Raw genomic sequence first — 25,772 nt, 5'->3', positions numbered from 1 at the left:
AAATGCAAGTGGTTTTCCAGTGCTTATGATCTGGACCTGATGCTTTTAATTTCTCCTCTTGTCTTGGATACTCTTATCATACAGACAAAATACCTGACACTCAAAATTAAGGAAGAAAAGTTTTACCTAGCTAACAGTTTTTCTAGGTTTCATTTCATACTCATCTGGCTCCAAGGAAGAGTGGCATGGCACAGGAGCAACAGTTCATGGTGTCAGAAGATAGCAAAAATAACAAGAGAGAGAAAGCTTCTGTTCCCTTCCTTATATTGTATGCAGCCTGCCTGCTCCAGAGCAAGTATAGCACTCATGCCCAGATCGCCAGCACTGAACCATGAATCAACTACAAACTCTGGAAACCTGCCCTTATGACTGCATGAGGGTTGGGGGTACATCTAGACACAAACCATGATATCCCTGTATTCTCAAGTTCTAAATACTGGCTCTGAATGATTGTTCAGACAGACAAGTCTTGCTCACAATGCAGGACCTTAGTAGCTATTATTTGCTTAGACTACTTTTCCTCCAGATATTTGTAAGAATTACTCTCTTGGTTCCATCTGATCTTTATTCAAATACCAGCATCTTAGTAAAACTCATCCTATCCACAGATTATAACATAATTTCTACCTTCACTCCTTCATTTTCTATATTGTTTCCATATTTTAATATTTTATCCTCTTATCAGTATACAACATATATTTTCTTCTTCTATTTATTATTCCCCTCTCAACTGTTGCATTGAAAATACCTAAAACAGAACCAGTGTATGTATGCTCCACAAATGTTTGTTAATTGTAGAATGTGGCTAAGCAAGTAAAAAGATTTACCAAAAAAACAAAGCTAAGACTACCTCAGAGTCCATTCTTTCTATGTCTTCATTCTTTAACAGAAGTAAACATAAAGGCCTGAGATTATCAGGAGTGTAGTGTTAAAAGACATAATAAACTAAGCATATTTTAGCCAAAGTGTGATATAAAAATTATAATATTTTTCCTCTTACTCTACCTAAAGTGATAGAACTTCAAGATCAATTTTTGCTTAGAAAATAGCCACAATTTAATTATTTGTATTCAATTGTTGCTTTCTAATTACAAAACAATTATCTTTTAAAGAAAGATCATCTCATTTATTAATACCACCAGGATTAGAGAGCCATTGAGTTACATTTTTTTCTGAACCTTAAATAAACAATCTCTAACTCTCAAAAGATATGTAAGATATATTCATCTTTTGTTTATATGAAGAAAGAAAAATAGTTAAAAGTTAAATTTCTTATAAAATTGGTTCAGACAAGATGGGGCGCATTCAGGGGATATGGCCATAACTCTCAACATCTTGTTTTGGATGATTTTACTCTATTCTGTCTTGCTTGATAGTATCATATTTGAGGGTATAGCCAACTACTTTGAAGACAATAAGATTCACTATGATGCCCATTCTGTTTTGACTATTATCTGCTTTTGATGTCCTGTAATGTCTCCAAATTTTGTATTATTGGTTTTGTTCTGTACTGTTTTGTTCAATTTCATTATAACTGATGATATAGGCAATTCTTTTTAAGAGAGCAAGAGGCATTATAGTAACCATTGTTGATCACCTTGTATTGTTTTTACATCGTGTACTATGTCCATTCTTTTGATTTGACTGACTCTGTTTTGTTATGTCACATTTGGTTTTATTCTGTTAAAAAAAAAGTAATAACAACTGTAGGAGTAATAAAACCCAAAATGTGTAATTGTCATTGTAAAAAAGAGAGGAAAAGAAATTGCTCTAAAGGATATAACTGTATGTATATGTAAGTGTATAAGATAAATAGCCATATTACTGAATTTTTGTTGGATCATTGAACAGAACTGTTTACAGTCTCACTATTTGAATGTCCACTTTGTATGCTTTAATTTTATAACTTGAACAACTATTTCTAAGATGACAGTATGTAATCTATTAACTAATGACTTCCTACTGTTTATTTTTTGAAATTCTGTATTACTTGTACCATTTTTCTGGGGTTCTTTTCTCCTTAAGTAAATTTTTTTTAAAAAATTGGTTCATAATATTGATTTGTAGCAAAGTCAGTTTTTACTTATCAGACAAATCCACCATAGAATCCTGCTCTATCATCTCTTCATTTTGTGTTTTTGGTAAGCTTAATCTGGAGGTTGGCATGATAGTTTGTTTTTAATGAATTGTAGGTGTTTCAAATGTTACCAAGTGATAACAAAAGTTCTTATGAGGCCACAAAGGGAGCAAAGACACAACCTTCCAAACTTGATTTATATGAGTTCTGAACTAGTACGCAGCAGGAACATTATCTATTTTGTCATTCTCTTGCCTGCCTACACACACACGCACACACACACACACACGCACACACACACACACACGCTGTCTCTAAATATTTATATTTATATGGAAAACTTATTTAAATACAACTTTTAATTCTCTTGACCTCTGATATTATCCATTCCACTTCCTATTTATTCAATATTTTGAAGAAAAAATATTCTATGTGTGACAGTTTTTACGTGCACCATTATACTATGTGAGGCTGACTGATAAAAGTATGTTTAGAACCCAATATACAAGGTATGACATAATAGTGAACATTTTTTTTTTCATTTGGTGCTAGGGTTTGAACTCACAGCCTCACACTTGCCAGGTAGGTGCTTTGCCACTGAGCTAATGCCTGGCCCAACAGTGAATATTTAAATTTCTTATAAATTCATTACAGTTAAAAACACATTGCCATTCACCCCTCAGTATATCCTCTTTGCTTTAAACACAGTTCTTCAATCTCTTCTTGCTATTTTCTGAAGCACTTCTGGAAGTCCTTTTTCATGTTTTTAGTTGCTCTGTGGTGGCTGTTTCAATGCCCTGACTCAACTCATGTCATTTATCTTTCATGGTCATTTTGGTTATGGAGAAGAGCCAGAAGTGATGAGGTACCAAATCTAGTGAATAAGATGGATAAAGATGCATTGTCATGTTCTTACAAGCTGCCTTTCCATTGGTTGGCACTCAGTAGTAGGGTTCATGATATTATTGACTACATCAGAGAAGACATTCATCAAAGAGGACTTTCAGAACTGCTTCAGAAAGTGACAAGAGTCATGGAATAAATTGTTCAAGTGGCAGAGGAGGGTGTCTTGAGAAGAGATTAGTTTTTATTTAATAAAAATTTTAGAATGTAAATACTCCCTATATATTTTGATAATTGCTTGTTATTATTACATCAACAAACACATGTTACTTCCTGAATTCCTTTTCAAGTAGCCAATGAAATGTAGGGAAACCAGTACCACCCTTACACTGCACAGAACAGAATACTGCAATGAAACTTGTTCTGAACTTTGGTGGTGCCAGTGACTGTAAATGCTTGGGATACTCTACTATGGTGGATTTCCATTCCTTCAGCTGCAAAACTGGGTTAACAACAGTATATTTCAGAAATAATTCTGAGGTTCAAGTGAGGAAATAATCTTAAAATACCATTTTAAATTTTAAAGAAGTATGTGACTATAAAAGAAGATTGTATAATTTTTAGTGTTTTGTGGGTCTTTCATCTTAATTTATTGGAACACATGGGTGCTTCAGGTTAAGAAACCTTTGATAGGTGGAAGTATTCTAATAGATAACCAGAGCAGCATGCAGGTACCAGTGGACCATGCAAGGCAAAAACAAAGCATTCCCAAGAGTAACTGAACTGTCTTCTTCCTCTACAGTCAAGCTGACTGTGAACAAAACACCAGTGAGTAGCCAAGCTACAATCTGGGTTTTTCCACCTACAGATAATAGTCAAAAACTATGGCTCTCAAATGAAATCGCACATAGGAATCAGGCTTTTGGACACATTAGTACAGGGTATGGAGTACAGTTCCAAAAGAGTTTAACAGCACCAAAGTTCACAGGAGGAGACCGTTATTCCTACACACATCACTGCCTCATCTGTGAATCTATCCTTCATGATTCAATTTCAGCTATGGCTGTATTTCTTAATAGAATCAACGAAATGACTACTTATACGCTGCGTTATCCTTGATCCTGTCTCCATAGATAAGATCTCTGGCTCTTTATGAAAAAGTACCTCTTTGCCCTTTAGTGATATGTTCTTCAAAAAGACTGGCAACACACAAACTATTGAGAGATTAGGGGTGCACATTGTAGTTGGTATTGGTGTTGGTGTTGGATGCTTAGTTTGGCTGCCTGTTAAATTGATTTATAAAACAAATCTCTAGAAAAATACAAGTTGAAGAGCATTATTTTTTATTGGATTAATGTATTTTTAGGTATTTTTCAGATACAACACATACCGAATTTCCTAGCCAAGTAGATCTTTCTTTTTTGTTAACATCACCTAATTCTTTACATCTCCACCATTCTCTAGATGGGGAACTGAAGCTAAGCTAGAACAAACTTGCCAGATAATTGACAATTACCAGAAATTCAAGTGTATGACCTCTGTCCTTGGAAATAGTGTGTATAGCAATATATAAAAGCTCCAACTGATTTGAAATGAAAGAATAAAGGGCAGTTAAGGTGGTTTGCCTTAGAAGCCAGGTTACTTTCCCTTATAAGTGCATGCCAAGGCTTGGCCTAGTTTAGAACCTTCTAGTTTCTTTTTCCTGTAGTGAATTTACTTTAGGGTAAATGCAGCAAAAGCACCCGAGGGTTCCCTTCCATCTAAAATTGGAAATATTATTTCTTTGGTCCAACAAAGAACATCTCTGGATGGACAACATATTGTCTGTTCTTTTGCAACAGAGGCTGAACTATATAAGAAACTTTTAACATCTCAGATTAAAGGAAACAGAAAAATCAAAAGACTGGAAATGCATAACAGTATTGCTAAAAATCATAGAAAAAATATTAGTGTTTCTTTTGAAAGCAAGCTTCAAATCTATAAAACTGGAAAACTCTTTGGGGGAAAAAGTACTTCTTTAATTCCAAGAAGCTGACAACTTTTAACCAAGTAACAAAGGTACACATTAAAGGGTTGGAGATAATATGATACAGTATCTTACCTCCACTAAAAATTATGTTTAATATTAAGATGAAAGTTTCCTCAAGGCACGATCCTTATCTCAGAATCCCTGTGAATCTAGCCTTTGACAAAGTTAAATCGAATTCATGTTTATTATAATACATAAAGGCCATTTCATTACTTCTTTATCTGATATACTACAAAATACCAATGCAAATTTTTCAAATATATATAGATATATCTCTGAGAGAATGATATCTGTAATATCTATAGTTATCACTTGTTAAAGCTCTCCAACTTTCTCTTTCAAAAAGTGAATGCTAATATTCAGTTCCTTCTAACAACTTTCTTTGTTCCAAAGCTCACCTGGTACTAATTTCCACCTTGCAGAATTGCTCATCAGGAATATTATCTCAAAAAAAAAGCACATAGGTAATTTGAATTTCAAGGAGATCATTACCCTGATATGCTTGATTTTATTTTAAAAACATTTTAAGGAAGAATACTTCTTATCAATTTCAATTCTTATATTTTAAAATGTACTTTTTCTCTCATTATATAAAGGTTTGAAAATAAAATAAGGTGCAACAATTCAACTGTTTTTGTAGCATTTTAAAAGATTTTTTAAACAGTATAGATCCTTAGTTTATAAAAGGAAGTAAACTAATGTTATGTTGTTTATAACTTGAAGACAAAGATTTGGAATAACCAAGGAAGGAGGCAGATGGAGATTTTACAAGATATAAAAGGTGATGGCCTGAGGAAGACTATGTGGGTTCTCAGTTTTGTTTTGATGAAAATGTTCTTCCATATTCTGATTCCAAGCTAGGAATGAAGTGTCAGAGATGAATCTGAAACTATTATTTCAGTCGACATTTACCCATTCAGAAGGGAAAGGTAAGAGGCTCTGTTTCACATGGTCCAATATTCTAGGGAAAAAGTCATGACTGCCCATGGGTCCCCATTCCATTGTACAATGTTTGATGACATCTGGTTAACATTGTGGGGGAGCCAGTGAAAGTCCCGAGATGTTACATAATGTCCAGGAATGAATATCCACAGCAATTACCCTCAAAAAGAGCTATGCAGACTACCTGAACGGAACAATCCTAATAGAAGAAACGAAGAGTTTTCTGAAGGATTCTAAATGGCTTTATATTCTGGACAGCTCTTATTTGAGCCTTTAGCTTTCCTCCCTCTTCTCCTTACACCAGTATTTTCAAATAGTGTCCATAAATTCATTTGCATCAAGAATGTTTAGGAATAAAATACCAGTACTTCCTTCTGAAAGCTTACTTTCAGAATTACGGAAATGGTATGGAAATTTCCATTTATAATGGCAACCCATGTGAGCCTTCTACAGACTGAAATGTGAGAATCTCTATTTAATTTTTTGCTGACCACTGCTAGCCTATTTTCCATCATCATCATCTCTCTAAATGACATCTACAGAACTCCTAATGATAAAAAAATGCAATCCCTATGAAGGCAGAGACCTTGTTTGGTTGTTTGCCACTTGGCATGCAGCAGGGTAATTGGGGTAGATGTGGTAAAGAGAACAGGAAGGCCCCTGTGTCATCAAAACAATGAATAGCCTTTTAGGAGAAACAACAAAAAAGTATTGATGCCCATTTATCTGGTACCCCTGTATTACAGTCACTGTACTATGCATCTGATGCACATCAAGGCATTTTAATCTTAATAATATGCACTGAAGTAGGTACAAATCTCATTTTATAGCTAAAGAAACTGGAGCTCAGAGAGATCAAGTGATTTGCCAAGTTCTGACTTCCACAATTTTGGAATATAAGCCATATACTAAGAATAGCAGAACATAAATTTAGAAGTGTGGGTTCTTGAAGGCTCACTGTATTGCTTCTGAACTACATTTATAAACACATTCCCTGTGTCAGAGAAATAACTCTGTATTGGATGTTTTATCATACGTAGTTGAATCTAACTGTGATTAAAATATGTACAAGGCTCCATACAAATTGTTAATGGTATTACAAAGCATTTAAAATTTAGGACACTTAATTGAAAGCAATTATGTTATATTTCAATGTAGTTACTTAACAATTGGATATATCATAGTGTTAAGATAGGAGGGCAGATGAGACCAGCCATGTCACTTCCTAATATGTTTTCAGAATAAATTACTAAAATTTGATAATTTGGTAAATCCAGTTTTTTAAAAGCAGTATGTTTATATGCAGTCTTAAAATAAGAAAGTCTATTAGTATAACAGAATTTATCCAGATAAATTAGGAATTTGGTTAACTGGAAAAATACTCGTGAATTTTGGCTTCAGGTATTAAGGGAATAATGTATTTTGAAATCTAACATCTGAAAAAAAACCTGTTGATTTTATGTAGAGATAAAATTAAAAGAATCAATGACAGAGCTCAAAGTAATTTATTGGAATTGTTCAGAGTGATAACTGCTAAAAGAAGGCAGAAGTGAAAATGTGATGGTTTGCACTCTTTTGGGAAGATATCTTGAAGTGGTATAACTGGGCCAAACAAAATTTCTATTTCTAGTTTTTCAAAGAATCATTGTACTGATTGTACTAGTTTACATTCCCACCAACAGTGCACAAGAGTGCCTTTCCCCCCATATCCAAGCCAATGTGTTTTATTCAATTTTTTGATAGTAGTCATACTGGGGTAAGACAGTATCTTAATGTAGTTTTGAATTTCTCTAATAGCCAGCAATGTTGAATATTTTTTCATGTATTTATTGGCCATTTGTACTTTTTAATTTGCACTATTAGTTTGTCTTGGTTCATTACAAAAGAAAGCTTTGTGCTAGTATCTCTTACTTCACTGTAGTAGAGGGTGTTTTTTGGTTTGTCTTATACCCTGAATAACTACTTTTAAGATTATGATATACAGTACATTAACTACTGTTATTCTCATATTTTGTTATGAAATTTTGATATTTGTTTTCATGAAATAAAAATGTTAAAAACTATGAAAAATAAAATGTGAACGTTTTAGTAACTAAACAAAATGCTAATGTGTTAAGAATTTATTAAGTGTTCACTGCATAAGAAAATGGGAAATATGAACATTCAAATATTCTTAATGTAAGAATAACTGTTGATATTTGCTCCCTGCAGTTGTCCCTGTAAGTAGATATTATTGTGCTGACTTACTTACAAAAAGCAAAAGCCCACAGAGATTGTTACTATAGCCAAATATCATCCAAGTGGTAAGAGTTAGTTTCCAAAATCACATTTAATAACAATATCTTGCTTACTATCTTAACATTAAGAGAACATTCTCTTAAGTTACTTTTCAGATCTTCAACAACCAAAAACCCTATAGCTGTTATTATCCCTTACTCAACCTTTGTTCAAGTATAAACTCTAAGGCAAATAATTTTGCTTGGTACATCTTTAAGGCTGTATTTGCCTCAGTCAGTGTAAGGACAATAGCACAACTACAGATCACTGGTAAGAAATATCTGCTAAAAACACACAGACACACACACACACACTCAATACAGTAAAACTAATTTGCACTGGAATCTGAGCGGTAAGTTGCTTCTAAAAGGTGACAAGTACTCCCTATCTCAAACCAGAAAAGACAATGTTGTTCATCAGAGGAAAATAGGGTTCCTCACCATGTCTTGCCTTCCAAATGCATTCTCAAATAAAAGCACAGAAGGTGCTCTCTATATGGAATAGATAAAGTGGATGTAAAGAATAAGAATAAAGATCTGGAATTTAAAATTGATTCTTGTTGCTATAACCTGAGATCCTCTTTCTTGGAGAACAGGACTCATTCTTTTATTTTTAATAAAATATATAATGCTTCTTTTGTTCCCTCTTCTAATGTCTTTCAATGCATCTATAACTTTCTACACAGATTGATGGCTGTAGCATAACAGCTGTTGTCCATGATGAAAAAACAGAAGTGAAATTTAGCATTCCTAAGTAATTGTTGATTTATATATAGTTATATAATTAATTTTCTGTGTAGAACATATAGGTTGCATGCTATATTACCATAGCACATATTTTTGTGTTATTATAAGAATAGCAATACATATATTCCTTCATTGAATTTCACTTAGTCATTAAATAATTCTACAAAAACAACATGCAGAAACGAATATTTTCCTGGATGTTTTCTCTCTCTCAACTTGGAAGATATAGAGCAAGTTATCTGGATCTTAATTTTTTCCTCAATTTTTAATTTTTATTAGTACATTTTTGCAGTAAATATGATTATATTACTTCTGGGGAATTAAAAAAGAAACATAGCATATTTTAATTCCTTTTTAAAACATCCCTATCCCTTTCCCCTTAGCTCCCCTTGCATCTCTTGGGCCTCTTTCCTTTCTGAAAAACAGCTCCCTTTTTCCAATTATCTATCTTCTATTCAGAAACTTTTTTTATTTTAGCATGACTGACAAAAGAAAGATGAAACATTATCTGAAAGTTTATTGTCAACCTCTTTCTTTGAGAAGATTTAATAGCATCATTTAAAAATTCTTTACATTTAATAATCATCATTCTTAGGAAGTTATTTTTCTCATGCCTAAGCAATCTGAAATAATTTTCTCAAAGGTAGTCTTTAGCTCCTATTTTTCCAAAACCTTTTATTTCTAATAACTTTTTTCTGAAACCTTTTCCAAGAACATAGAGACATGAGTCATTTTCACTGCATCACAGAGATTCTAAAACTTAGGTGTGAAAATGAATCACCTGGTATTTGTTGAGGAGTGGGGAGGTAGGTACAGATACCAAGAACCCACTTCATATAGTTCCTCTTCAAGATGTCTGCAGTGCTCTGCATTTTAATACTTTGCTCCCACTATTTTCTGGGTTTGCCATCATACAATCCCGAACATTTCGAAAGTCATTCATGCAAAACCAGCCTGGTCAGAAACATTTCTTTGATATCTAGCCCCTACTTTTTTTTTTTCTCATTTCAAATTCTCTGTATTTTTATCCCTCTCTGACATTTTCATATCTAGTCAGTCTGGAAATATTATATATATATATATATATATATATATATATATATATATATTCATTACTATAAGTACTCCGTATTCTGTTTTTCTTCTTGGATATCTGCCCTCCTCCTTTACCTGGAATATTTTATTCTATGAAAGTTACATCTTGATTCCTTGCCTGTTTCTACTTGAATGCTCAAATCACTTTGCACATCTTTCAAAGTAATTATTAGAGTATATTGCAGTTACTGTTTCATTCCTTTATTTTCCAAGGTAATTTCACCTATGCATCCATAGTACATAGGGTAGTAAACAATATCTATTTTACAGTCAATATTTGTTGACTACAAATCTGAACCTTTATTACTAAAATGATCTCTAGGGATACTTGGACATGGGGAGGGAAACAATTACCACCCTCAACATAATTCTCTTGGCAATACAACACTAAAGGTTTTACAGTTCTTTAATAATCTCTAATGATTTTGTCCTCTGGAATTATATTTAAGCTCTGTTTAAACAGATTTTGAAAAATTACTTCTATGAGAGGCCTCATTTCGTAAAACTGCCTTTGATCATGACTTTCTTCTCATGTAGGTAATCTTGGCTTTTGAAAATGACTTCAAATAATAAATTCTAGAAATTAATTTCATTTCATGTTAGAAAATTTAGAGACATTTCCCTGTGTAATCTACACTATTTATTTACTAAATGCTTACAATCAGGGAGGGGAGAGTAGGTTACAGAGCAGTTCAATGCATGGAAATCCAATCTGTAAGACCTAAGTAGAAACTTGGAAAGAATATGTCTGACAGGGACTAAAAAACAAAATAAAGAAACAACAGTTCACTCTAAGTGATGCAAAGTATATACTACAAGTCATCAACGAACAACAAAGAGGCTTTTGAGTTTAAAAGTCCTTTTTCCTCAGTCTAGGTAAATCATATCAAATCCATAGCCCCTCCCAAATGTCTCAGAGAAAACACTTGCCTAATCATTTGCAGTGTTACTCAGTCCTCAAACTTTATCGCCAGGGTTAATTGAGAGAAGGGAGTGCCACACAATTGTTTTCTAATAGACATAAAATCTTCATCTTGCTTTGGAAAGCAATCTTTGTTATATAGATCCTCATGGGATTAAGAATGTTTCCATCACCGCCAAACATTTCAAGAACTGTCAGTGATATTTCCATCAGCAAGCCAGCTTGTCTTAGAGCTGGTTTCCCTCTTTCCCACATTCTTCCTTTCTTTTCTTCCATAGTTGGGTCTGTGAGTGATCAAGTGGTCTTTGTGTAACTGAGAAGGTGGCTGCCAGGTTTTATCTTTATATATAACAGCTTCAGTTCATTCACTTGTAACCTCCTCAACAATTTTAAATAAATACCACATATACTTTAACATTAAAGGGAAAAGACTAGGAGCTGAACTCTACCCAGTGACTTTGACTGTGATGTATGGTAGTCCAAACATAAGATATTCTCGGCTCCATTAACAATTCTGTGGTCTTGCAGACCTGAAAATCTCCCCAATCTTTTTATGCAAATCAGTATAAATCTAAATCACTCTTCCAAGTTGGTGAGGGGCTCAACTTATCCCAACATCATTTGAACGTAGTCCAGCCCACCTATACTGCAAGGATATTTTACTTACTTAAGTACTTACATTATTTGTTTCTAAATTGACATGTGTCTGGACTTCCAAGAGTTTGCACATTACCCAGATTCAGTAACCAGGCTAAGAAATACTTGCTTTTATCTCTCATATCTATTAATTTAATAGCTACCAATATCCTACTCATAACGTTTTCCAAAATCACATGGAAATACTCCCAAAATGCATTAGTAATTTTGGATTTTGGTGTCCTCAGTAAGATCAGACCTAATAATTACCTAGTAGATGAGGACATTTTAAAATCACTAAGTAGAAAACACATAAAAATATGGAATTAAAAGCAAGCCAGTCTTCCTACCATACATAGTTACATATCATAGATCCTCCATCTCTTCAGATGTGGAATCAAAAACAACTCTGTAAGTAGATTATTTGAGCAGGTTAATCAAATGACAGTATCTATTTAAAAGAATGTGGCTGCTCACATAAGTCAATGACCAATAAAATTAGATATCACATCAAGATAGACTAGTTTGGACTGAGGTCGTTTTCTAGATTGAGTAATTATATGTCCAGTATAAAAACTATACCTTGTCACTATATGATGCCTGTTAGATAAACCATTTCTTTAAAAATACAAAACACAAAATTTTAGAATAAGGATGTACAACTAGCAAATATCCTTCAGATCACTTAACATCATTTTACATGTAAGAAAAATGGAGGCCAAAAATATGAATAATTTACTCTGCATTACCTAACTTGACAAAGATAACAGATCTAGCACACCAGTGCTCAGATCTCCATGCAATTTCTCTTACACTTCATTGTCTCCAATAAAGCATGATATCTGTATGTATTTTTAAATTATAGTCTTAATACATACAAAATGATAAAAACACTGAACATCACTAAAAATGAAACATGCACATGGAGATAAATAAGTGCATGCACCACGCATTCCATGATAGACTCTCTGAATTGGCACAAGTGCACAATCAACCATTCTTAACTCACGAAGTTTAAAGATGATTGTGTTCCAAGAGTTTGCAACATATGAACATTTCTTACCTGGCAGCTGTATGAAGGGTTGATAAAAGATATTAAAAACTTGAGCTATGATAAAACATCAGACTTTTCTAGCACTGAAGGTTTGCTTCTACCTGGCTTTCAGTGACACAATACATTTAAATGAAAGGTAGATCAGAGACTTGACAGGGATAAGCAACATATAAAACGTCACCATTGTCATTTGCATTGCTATATTAGGATAAAACTGGGGATTATTACCCAAATCCTCCTATTCACTTGAGTGGCAATACAATTAGGACAAAACATCTTTAGAATTATAATTAATGTCTTAGATTAGAAAGCTTAGGATGGGAAAATAACTTCAGAACCCACCATTGCCCCAAATCTCAAGAGTCAATCAATATCCGTTCTAGCGTTTTTAGCAAAATTTTACATAATTTTGGGAGCGAGGACAACATGATCTACACATAACAGAGAAACTGTTCACAAGAAAGGACTCCACTCAATTTGTTCTCAATTCTCCAAACTAGTTTTAATATATGGCTGTTTAACTTAGGATGTATTTTTTGAAAACTGTGATTAATGATATTCTCATAAATATCCATGATACATACCAAGATGCATTCATGCCATTCCATGAAATGCAGCAGGGCCTCACATCATGATGATCAAATATTTCTAAAAATACCCACACTGATGTATTAACAGCTCTTAGAAATTTAACCACTTCCATGAAATGCCTTTAACCTTTTATATAAAACCATATATTTTAGCATATTTACTAGGTACCCAGGAGAGAATAAGTAAAGCAGTGAAATATTCCAGTTGATCTTTTCAAGTATTAAGGCACATAACATGACTAATTAGTAACTAAAACCCCAATAAGAACAAAGGACAGCAGCTTTTCACACCTCTTAACTCCCAAGTAACTGTGTAAAACAGATCAAGTAGCACTGTGACATGCAATAACAGCAAAAAGTCTTCATATCTGTGAGACCTTAAAATGGCTGTGCCTTTGAACTTGAAGAAATTAAATTTCAATGATGAATTTTGTCATTGCGTTAGGAATTTTCTTTGGTTTATACCAAAAGGATGTTGGCTGATAATCTTCATGTATCAGTTTTCGCCACCCAGATTTTTAGAAGTGCTGACTAATTTTCTGGGCAAACAACAAAGGATATTTTCTGACCCTGAAAAATTCCCAATGAAGAAGAGTACATCCTCTTGACTATCTTAGAGAAGTTCACAAAGGGATTACAGAATAGATTCATTCCACATATACACTGACTTTCAATCCCAGTGGGAAGGAAGACTGAGAAATAAAGGAATGAAAATACCATTTTTATTTTTGAAGTTTAGATCATCTTTGAAGTGTTTATCAGTGCTATGGAATTCCTAGCCTATGGAAAGATATACAAATAAGTCTTTTGCCCAAAGTTGGTTAATAGTGAGTAAGCGGGCTTGAATAGGCATATCTTTATTTCCCTGTGACCCCACCCCCTTGTTTCAGAATTAATGATTACAGTGAGAGATATTAGATTAGAAAGTGAAGTTACTCACCATGGAGGAATCACTGCTTCCACTCCCGATCGGAGCTCCCTCAGCACAGGTTGGGAGGTGGGTAGAAAGTTGACTAGCCCTGCCCCCATCTATGACATCACAATCTACCTCATAAAAGGTAGTGAAAGTGCTCTGAACTCCTGTCTGATTTCCGAGAGATACAGAAAAGAGAGAGTGAGAGAGAGAGCAAGAGAAAAAAATACCCATATCCTACTTGGGGGATTAGGGAACTGGAAGAGGGACTGGGTAGTTTATTGGGAGAAAGAGGCATTTGATGAAATTTGGTACTTAAAGAGCTAAGTGTGGGCCTTCTTGAAATTAAGCAGCCCAGTCACTTGGATTCCTCTTTAGATCATCTGGGTGGAGGATGAAGAAGCGCTTTGCCATATCAGGCACTGTAAGGGTCAATTATTATGTGTTCAAAGGGAAGGAATCCCCTCTTCAGAGCATTGAACATTACCAAGAGAAAAATCAAGGGTGGCAGCTCTTAAAGCCTGGGACAATATGCAGGGATCCCAGATAACATGCTTGGAGATCCATCGCCCTGCTGTAGGACTTTCATTAGGCTGTGGACTCTGCACAACCAGTCAGTACATGGCACTAAGGGGATACTTACCTCTTTTATTGGGTTGCATTCATTGTTAGAACTGCAACTGTTTGTACTCCTCCTTTTTGCACTTTTTGCAGGGAGGTTTGTGTGAAATATATAATTTAAAGGATAAGCCAATAACCAATGCCTATTTCTACCTCTAGAATTGTTCCGTAAATTTTTCTCAGTATAAAGCTCTACTGAAAATCTATGTTTCTCTGTGTGTGTCAAATTTACTACATATCTAAATGGGACAGTTATCAGAGAAGTCAAATGGTAAGGTTCTGTAATGATTAGATTCTCACCACTCAGAAGCCAAGTTTACAGGCCACAGTAATGCTCACTGACTAAATGGGTTTTTTATAAAAGCAATTTTGCTGTTGTCCTATAACCATAGTTTGTTTTAATGTCTGAATCCAGTTCTTATGAGAAATCAGACAACATGTGAGAATATGTAGAGAGTTAAAGTATTTTTTAAATGGAGATTTACAGTACCAAATAATGCTATCAAGCAGATACTACAGCAAAAGAAAATAATGGGTGGCACTGAAGAGCAGGCAGGTCCTGAGCCACTCACAGAGGCCAGACCTTGGTCTGCCTAGTGAAATGTGTGAAAAGTTAAACCATCAATTTCCACTGAATATATTTCAACAAAGGGAAAGATTTAGAATGATAGCTTGCAAAGTGTGGTTTTATAAATGGGTAAAACCCAAAGCCTGTTTCTATAGAGGATAAACAAAATTCCGAATTTGGAAATTTCAAGCCAATATAGTTCTATTTCTAATCCTATACTTCCTACCTTACCAAGTATAATATAAGCATATTATAATATTCACAATTTAAAATTACGTAAATTTGGCAGTTAAGGAGAAGTTTGCACAGAATCTACTAAATTCAAATGTATTATGAATTTAGCAATATCACTACTATCTTGTCCTTGAAAAAATGTTAAAGACATTTAAAGAATGTCTTTAAATACAAAAGATATAATATCATGCATGTAAGAGGAAAATGTTTTCTGTGCTTGACTTCTGTATTTATTATGGAAAGCAATGAAATTTCATATATATATATATATATATATATATATATATATATATATATACATTTCCCTTGCTGTTTGTGTCCAGATTCTACAATTCTATAATTCTAGGTTTAAATTCAGATTCTATATATGACAGCATATATTTCAAAGAATTTTGCAATCAATGGCCCTGTACAGTGTCATTTTCTCTCAGCTTTTATCTGTTAGAGCATTGACTAGTTGGCTTATCCTTGTTTTCATATAATAGCCCCACTTGGCTTTAGAAAATATGCACCTCCTGATTTTCCCATTATAGGGAATACATTAGTCATTTACCATTATTTCTTAGTATGAGTTTAATATTTATGAACCTCTTTGAGTCTCTTCATGTCTTATAAAAATTAAAGATTATTAGAATTAATGATTCAATTGTCCATTCTTCCAATAAACATCTCAAATTTTTACTGCCCACAAGGAAGACATACTTCTGTGTTGAGCAATTTTTAAATGTTAAAATAGAAAAAACTGAACTTGTAATCTCTTAGTATATCTTATTAATTACCTACTATTTGGGAATGGAGTATGATTTCAGGAACTCAATGCAAAACTAGGCTGCATCAAAAGGATGCATAGCGATAAACTGTGCTGACCCTTTAGATGAATTTAGTATGATTGATTGTGATAATGCCTTTATTTATGATATTAGTTCAAACAAGATCACTTTTTGTGACACAGGATGCAATGCCAGGAAATGATAATCTCTAAATTCCTCTAAGAATCTACCTATCTAACATTGCCTATAAAACTTATGTCTCACTACAACTAAGGTTTTACTGCATCCTTTCCATGATATTTAATAGATGAATAGTCCAAGAAAGAACATGAATGGATTATAAGATTGCGATAGTCAAGAGCTTCTGTAGTTAAAGTTACAGTTGTACTTTATTTTGATCAGAAAGAGGTAAAGCTGGTTTTAAATTTCTGGTTGAGGTAATAAAACCAATTGAATTTCTTAGAACAAAGGATTAAGTAGAGAGAGAACCATTTGTAAATCCCAAAGAATAATCTGCAGATGCATTTACAAAGTAATTAATCTTGGAAGACATGACCCAGCAGATGTCCTGTAACTTGAGCACAAAGTTACTAGTAAAGAAGGATCTCTCAATAAGAGAGATTCCAATAAATACTAATAGCAGAAGATTTGAATTAAGAGCTCCTAAATAGAGATCATATTTCCATTTTGTTTTATGATATTGTCTCACATACAGGATTTTGAGCTGGAAAGACTATATGTTTCTTAGAAGATGATATTGACTGACAATGCTCCAGGACATTCTCCCTTCATTGCAAATAAATTTGCCAAAGAAAATGGATGAAAGAGGTCAAGAGACAGGTTGTAGAGATTTGGCAGAATGGTTAGTCAAGAGTTCCAGTCAAGTTCATTCTCAGCAAGGCATCTGCATAGATGATGGTGGAGAAAAGTAATAAAGCAAGATAGAACACTGATGATGAGAGAAAGATTAAAGGTCTAAATTAAGAAAGCTCGCCTTCAAGAAAAGATTAGGATAAAGTATTTGAAATATATTTATTGCTTAGAAGGAAAATGACTGTGCAAGATAGAATAAGATGATATATTCTGAAGCAGTAAAAGAAACCTGAACTACAAAAGCTTCACATTGCCCATCCAGAAGCTTTTCCTATTTATAAGATACATGGACTATAATGTGGCACATATTTCTCCTTTAAGGGCTGTGATCAAAGCCATATTTTATATATCATTTAAATTAGCCTGGAGAAAGTGCTTGACTACATAAACTGCAGGGACAGAATGTAGACCACAGCAAGTTAACACATTTTTATTTCTAGAATGTAGTAAACCAAGAAAACAGTGAATACACAGAGATAACCATCAACAGATACCCCACTATTCTAGCAGAGATTCCTAAACATTTTAGTGAACTGAGAGATTAAATGGGAAAAAATAAACATAGAATACACACCCTAATAAAAACACAGTGGACAGAAAACAATTTTCCTTTTCATAAAAATTATTTGGTGCTGGAGAATAAAAACATTTAAATACCTCAACTCAGCTAACATTGGTCATTGTGCCTTTTACACAGTAGGGATCCAACTGAAATGATATTCTTAATGAACCAGCTGAATATATACATATATATATATATATATATATATATATATGAATGAAAAATAAATGCAACTCTTTGAAGTCCTGATTGGTAGTTCTTAGTAGAAAGTAGGATTATTTGACTCCAATGTGAATGCTGTGTCATTTATAGATAGGCTTATTTATTTCACTAACGGTTTTAATAATAATCTTCATGATCTGAGAAGATTAAAAGAAGTCTTGGTAGAACTTTTAACAATAAATCTTGACAACTTATGGATTTTTTGGTGTTTGTGTTTTATTTTATTTTATTTTTTTATTTTTGACAGTAGTTGGGATTGAATTTAGGTCCTCTGTATTGAGCTATATGCCCAGTACTCACTTTTTAAAAATTTTCTGAGATAAGATTCTATTAAATTTTGAAATCTAGGTTTGAATTTTCAATTCTCTTAACTGCTCAGAGTGTAGGAATAGAGTACAAGTATGTACTATGATTTCCAGGTTGTATTTTTTAAGAAAAGTATTAAAATTCTACCAAAACTGAGAAAATATCTTGTCAAGTTTGCTGCAGAACCTGCTTATGTCCCTTATTTTTGAAAATCCTAGCTAACAAAAAAATGCATTTAAAAATCGTAAGACCATCAGCTAATCTTTATATTCATTGTCTCCATAAGCCTAATAGTTATATCAACTTCTTCATATCTTAAAATTTTTAAACTGTAATTATTTATGTCTATACATAGAACTTTTCCATGTGATTCATCATGCCTATATATGTCCAAGGATATCTAAGTTATGCTTGTTTGTTTTTTGGTACCCGGGATTGAACTCTTGACCTTGTGCTTACCAGGCAAGTGTTTGAGCCACTGAGCTAAATCCTCAGGCCTCATTTTTTTTTTCTTTAACAGCCTATAGGTCAGAAATTCTTAGAACAAGCCCAGTAAGAACAAGAAAGAAATCACCATAGAATTACATAATCAATTATAAATAATCCATGTCTTGTTCAAAGCTGAAAAATACTGTAATGTACAGAAATACCAGAAATCAAGGCTGAGTTTGAAGCTGTTTTTAAATAAAACTATTCAGTCAACTCTTTGGCCTCTCACAATTATGTGTCTGCAGTTAAGGATCAGGTATAGCTGGGTTTTCTCTTAACATATCCAAAACAGATTTTATTGAGGGAATGAAATTTCCCTAAGATGTTTCTCCCAAGTATATTTAAACATTTAAAATAATATTTTAATTATTTTAAAATTATTTAAAATGAAAATACTTGCAACAAAATCAGACACTGATCACATATGGACAAGTACTCAAATATATACTATATGCAAACACTGTGTAAGCCAGTATTTCTTCCATTAATTTGTTTGGGTCATATAGATACCCAGAAATATATTTATCTATCTCTCCTCCTTGAAGTACCTCCCACAAGTACAATTTCCAAGTCAAAACAAAGTATTATTGTTAATTAATGGCTAAATAATCTCCAGAATATTAACAAATCTAGGGCACTGGTTGATATTAGGTTAAGATGTCCATTATTTGCTTTTCTTTTTTAATTAGGGGCTCTCAAATCTTGTGAAACTTCTAAGACCCAAAGGAATAAAAGTTCATTGATTGAATAACAAGTAATAACATTGATATTTTCAGAGTAAACATAATCTGCTTAAGGCCACTAACCTCTCTACACTTACAAGCATTAATATCCCCAGCTAAAATAGAAATGACTCCTTGGTCACTAGTTCAAACGATGACATCAAATCTTTCCACTGAGTTGAACCAAGTTAGATCTTTGGCTTGGCTCATGTGAGAACACTGGAACACAGTCTTTTACTATGTATAAAATAATTTAGCAGGGCAATCGTTGATTGCATTCTGTTTGTGAATAACATTCTTTTCAGTGAATGGAATTGATTATATTGGTAAGTTAAGGGTCAGCGGTACAGAATACACATCTGATGAAGCACTGCTTAGAGTAGGTCAGTGTACTATCCATGTTAGCCCAACACTGAATCTAGAGACAGAGGAGACATAGCCAGGGACAGAAAAATCAGACTCTAGCTTCCTGTGATGCACAGCACCCAAGGAAATTTTACTTTACTCATTAAAATTCTTAGTAATTCCCTACTTCTTCAAAAGAATAATAGTTTTAAATTGGCTGACTCACTTTTCTAACCTTGAGGGGAATTTTCATTGAAAAAACCATATAAGGGTCCCCTGCCCCCTTAGAAGGTTTGTGTAAAAATCAATGACTTTGTATAGTGATACAAATACAACTAAGGAAAATGTGGTACAGAAATCAGAATTTAAGTAGTTATGGTATTACTCTCATTGTTTATTTATTTTTGAGACAGGGTATCACTACATAGTTCAAACTGACCTTGAACTCACAGTGATCCTCCTGCCTCACCCTCCCGGTGCTGGGATTACAGAGGTGTGCCACCAGGCCCAGTGTATCATAATGGATTAGGAAGTAGGGGGTTAGGAGAAAGATTAAATCCTGAAACAATCTGTTTTAGGAACAAAATATGTAGAAAGAAAGGCTGTCTTTCTGAAAATGAGAAATACCTGTTTCATTTCTATGTCACTATGCCTCCATCCAGATTTATAATCTGAAATTTGCATTATTTCACTGTCTTAAAATGTGGACATCATGATTCTTCTTTAGATCAGGAAATGTGTTTTTTTAAACCTGAATATTTAATAGCTCACCCTCTGGAAAAGTCTGGATAAAATTTTTTGGAACTGCTCTGAATTTTTTTAACTCATATCTTTTTGTTCAAATGAGGCCCAGAAATGCATTTCAAATCCAAATTGAAATAGCAGAAGTTTAGATTGTTTTCCATTACTACACTCTGAACAGTGGAGGTAATAAAGAACTGGCTACAGACAGAATCAGAAGACATTAAAAAACAAACAAACAAAACAAAACTCCCCAAAATGGGTTCCTTAAAGAACTGTCCTGTACACTTAGAAGTAGTGCTTGTTTCAATGGCTACTTCATTTTACCATGAAATATTGTCAATGTACAGGGAACACAGAATTGTTGAAATAAAATGTAATTCATATACACACATACATATATATGATTATGTGCCAGTGTCAGATGGGTTTAACCTAAAAATCATTAGTTTCCAGAACTTTTAGAAATGTTGTCCATCTATAACCATGAATATTCATGTTGATTTTAATTAACAGCCCACATTTTTTAAGTCACATAAAACATCAAAGCATAGGGGCTGGGGATTTAGCTCAGCGGCATAAGCACCTGCCTTGCAAGCAGGCGGTCATGAGTTCGATCCCTGGTAATGATAAAAAGGAAAAAGACAAAAAAAAAAAAAAAATCAAGGCATAAATTGATCCTTTACTCCCCTGTTTTCTGTTTGTTAACTCATATCCTATCAATGGCACGAATTTTACTTTTTCAGCTTGCGAAACTTTTGTCCAGAATCCAATTGGAAATGATTCAGATTTGCAAAGGAGACTTAAATAGTGAGGAACAGAAATACATATTAGACCAAATCTCTGTGTCCTTTATTAACAGAAATGTCAAGATTCCACTTACTTAGCCTGAAGACTTTAGCAGCTGATATTCCTCATCTCCAAACTCCATTAATATATTTCGTTCATAAAAAAGAATATTTGTATAATAAAATTGGCTACATTTACACTACTTTTATGTGCAGTCAGTTAAATCCAAATGCTTCCATCTCTGACCTGCAGATCAAGACTATTCCTTCTGGCTTCCTTATTACAATGGCACACCTGATATATTTGAACTTTTACAACATTTTAAGGAACTTTATCAGGTTTACAAGAAGGCTTGAGGTGCAATGTGCAGGATTATAAAATCCCACATTAGTATTTCTGATCTCGTTCAGACTAGTACACAACATATAAATCTCTGAGTAGATAAACATCATCAAAAGTCATGGGCTGATATTTATTTCTCCAGATCCATGTACACATTTTCATTTTTAACTTTAAAAATATCCATTAAATTCTCTGAAACCTACTGAATAAAAATTAGGGGGAAACATGGCAATTAAACACACTAATAATTTCTGTATCATGGCAGTAGACCATTTATATCCAAGAGTATTTACATACTAAAAAACAAGCCAGCTTTTCTGTATGACGATATAATAGTATCACATTTTATGTTTACCTACATTAAACTATTATTGACATGCTACCGTTGTTTCTCTTTGCTGTATCTTCCCTTTTCCATCTTCACTTCCAACCTATTTCCTCACTCCTTCCTTGTTCCCTTCCTCCTTCCTTAGTTTCCTTTCTTCTTTTCCTCCTTCCTTCCATTTTCCTTCTACTTTTCTCTTGTAAAAAAGCATGTAAATTAGCTTCAATATTTAAATAAACACAGCAAACAAAACCAGCTCATAGGTTAACTGGTTATTTAATCTTCTGAAATCCTATTTCCTTTTATTTTTACTTTAATTTTTCTAGACTCATATTAGTTTTAAGAATATTTTCCATTACTCCCTTTACAACCATATCAACTTAACTGTCTCTTCCTTGAAATTTATAAGAATGGCATCTTTACACTATTCAAAAATTTTAAGCCAATGACTTACCCATTAGCTACCAGCCAGAAAATTAGTGGTGTTTCCTGCAACTCTAACATGAATGAGTATAGAACAACTTAACATTCTGGATGGCTTTATTTTATAACTTCCCATTGTGACTCATGGAGATATTTTGAACCCATTCTTCCCTATCACCTGTTCCATTTTCTTTCCCCATTTCTCAAACCCAAAGCAGACAACACAGCTGGCATTTCTCAGTTTGCACACACAGAATAACATAAAACATAAATATGCTGACATGGTATATAAATATGCATTTTGCTTAACATCAGTCCATTATGCCAGCATAAGACTTTAAAAACATGGCTCCTCACTTTAAAGCTCAAATCATTTTTCTTGGCAAATGATGGAAACGATCTGTCCAAATCTCTATTCTTTTGTTAGAGACTTTGACTTGTAACAAATATAACTTTCCAGGGGAGTTTTACATATTTTAGAGAAGAAGCCATGGTCTTCAATCCCATGAATATACACACATACTGTACAAGGAAAAATGATTATAATATCTCTTTTTCTTGATTTCCCATGTAACAAAAATGGCTTCTCCTGAAGAATATAGCAACTTCTGCACAACATACAACAAAATCACTGGGAATAAAACATAGGTGAAATTTTCTTGGCAAAATCATTGAAAATTTCTGTGTATGGGGTCTCACATTCTTGACTCTTTTAGAACTTCGGGAGCAGTCATTTATGGCTATTTTGCACAGAATGCATATTGATCCCCCCACACATTGGCCATTAGTGAGGGAGCATGAAGAGTAAGATGGAAGCAGAAGTGGCAAAGACAGCAAACTACAGATGCAGGTATGCACCACATAGCAGTCAAGCTTGGAGAAAATCAGGCCAAGAGCAGACCCATAATTGAGCAATATAATAGCAAACTTTTATAATTTGTTTAACTCAGAAATTTTATAAAGTTATATCACATTCCCCTAAAAGAAGCCTTCTCCCATGCAAGGATTTAAGAACTGTTCTACCAAGACTCAAAGAAGGAAACAGGCTTCTTGATGGTGTTCTCAATCTCAAACACCTTCGCAAATGCCAACAGTGCAAGTGACAAAAGCCGGGTATGGTTTGAATTACATCTAAATGAGGAAAAGACAATGGAAATGAAGCTCTCAAGGCGGTGACGAACAATGGATACTGAAAGGATGATGGAAAGCAGCTCTGCCAATACTGCCCAGATGAGATCATGAAGTCGGAGACCCACAAAGATGCTTCGCGCATCCATGTAAATAATAAGATTCAGAAAGTAACAAATGAAAGCACACAAGGCAAGCTGAACAAAAAGCACTCAGTTCCACAGGTGCTATATACAGATGAATATGAAAGCTGAATGGTATGGGAAACTATACCATCAAAGCCGAAGATAAGAAGGGAAGCAAGGGAGATGTAATGTTTTAATCATTTCTTGGTGAGAGAATATTGGTAATTACCAGCTTGGCAGAAAGGGTACATTGCAAGACAGACTGCTGTTGGTTGTTGAAGGATATTGAAGCAGGATCATTTTGGAAATGCAAAGAGGTAACCGTGCTTTGGGAAGAAGCACAAAATAGCCAATTTGTTGAGTCAAAGGTAGGACTGCATGAAACCGACCTTCCAGGATGGTTTTTCCATGCAAGCCAGATCAGCTCTTTTCCCAGCCAGGCTTTCTGCAAACCAGATAATACAGGAACTGAAATATTCAGTTTCAAGAATGACATTACAGCTTTTCAACGTATCTTTACCAGATGGTCAAACTGCTGAATTTCTAAAACTAACTTCAGGAAGAAATGAGATTCATGACCAGTCTGATATTCACATTTCTGACACTGATCATGTCATGGTCCTGATAATTCCACAGTTCAAGGGATATTATCATGGTCCGCTGGGAAAACAGCTCAGGTGGCTGAGCCACACTTCTGAACTTGCACATAATTTACAACACATGGCACCCTGTGTTGAGAAAAAGGGGATGATGGAGGAGAGGAAGCCAAGGTGAAGAACCTCAACACATACATTTGGAAATCTTGCCAAGAAATCATGATTCTTCTAAATTACTTTGAACTTCTTTTTTCTATTATCTGATGGAAATGGTTGGGATAATTAAATTTTCATGAGAAGAAACACACTGGAGTGATTTAGCAAAGAATATATAATTGTTAGTTTTTAATAACTATGTGGGTTTTGGCAACAGCACATCAACCTGTATTAAATTCAAACATCTCCTGATTTTTAAGGGTTACTGAAAACCTAGTATGCATTGGAACCTGATGAATGGATTCCTATTGTTTTCATCATCTCTGACATGTGAACACAGTTCACACATAAGAGAGGCTGGCTCCTGAACAGAGAATGAAAATTACTAGGACTAACAAAGGGAAGTCGACTCACAATGAATAAGTACACAAAAGCTTCCAAATAATTATAATAGTCCTAGGTTGGCAATGAGTTTCAAGACTATGAAATTAGTTTTCTTATGAAGAATGGAGATTTTATAAGGCTAGTATAAACATGGAGTAATTGGAAAATCAAATTGCTCTTTGTGAGTTATTGTAAGGTCTGGAATAATGGTGATAACATTTATTTTTTTTTTTAAATTTTCTGTGAATCACTGTAGTTTGGTGCTTTTTAACAGTACTGTTGCCAAGAATGCTTAGCCTCGGAAGTACAACAGTGGGGACTTTCCATTATGAAGCCCGATCCCGGCTTACCCCTGACACAATGAGCTCTCCTCCCAGGTTCTGTACTTCTGCCTTCACCTTGCTGCAGATATTAAGCTGGTGGCAATACAAGGCAATTCGTTGCAGGTAGGCTAATAAATCCTGTTTACATGCTGAATCAGGACACTACAAGATAAAATAAGTGATCTTAGTGCATACAATTCCATACCTAACATTTGCGATGTAAAAAATTCAGGGTGAATAGTTGTCAGTATCATATACCATAATTACATGGTTTTTCTCAGCTTTTGTGGGATACATCTGAGACAGCCCACAGTTAGCGGTTTAGACTGGCTATTTATACTTTGTTAATCACTCTATGTGGAAATCTATCCGCCATAGGACAGGGGAGAGTTTCAAATCAGTTAATTGGGCAAAATGTATATTTTTCTTTCACTTCTAAGAAATACTCCATTCACCAAAAAAAAACTATCACACTTTTTTGATTTTTTGATTTGTCAGAATTTTAGTAACGCAATAAATTTCCTCTGTATGGGGAACTCTGAAATTGTTCATGATCAGAATGAGAAAAAAATTTGATACAATAAATTTGAAGCCAGTTGGGATA

General features: G+C 34.0%; 1 protein-coding gene across 3 annotated transcripts in view; it reads right to left on the bottom strand.

Annotated features, from left to right (window-relative positions):
• Window positions 1-25,772, bottom strand: part of Ctnna2 (catenin alpha 2) — a 1,046,977-nt gene that overhangs the window by 14,290 nt on the left and 1,006,915 nt on the right. For 2 of the 3 annotated variants that reach the window (XM_063229641.1, XM_063229644.1), the window contains 2 exons: window positions 25,196-25,330; window positions 14,152-14,295 (listed from right to left, as the gene is read on the bottom strand). In XM_063229641.1, coding sequence (XP_063085711.1) covers window positions 14,152-14,295; window positions 25,196-25,330 — 279 coding nt within the window. The remainder of the gene's footprint in view (window positions 1-14,151; window positions 14,296-25,195; window positions 25,331-25,772) is intronic. The other variant, XM_063229642.1, reaches the window with a different exon arrangement.

The sequence above is a fragment of the Cavia porcellus genome, unplaced genomic scaffold (genome assembly GCF_034190915.1).
Source record: "Cavia porcellus strain 051 isolate PalLab524CR breed Dunkin Hartley unplaced genomic scaffold, mCavPor4.1 scaffold_18, whole genome shotgun sequence".
Taxonomy (NCBI): Eukaryota; Metazoa; Chordata; class Mammalia; order Rodentia; family Caviidae; genus Cavia; species Cavia porcellus.
This window is presented reverse-complemented; position numbering and strand designations above follow the sequence as displayed.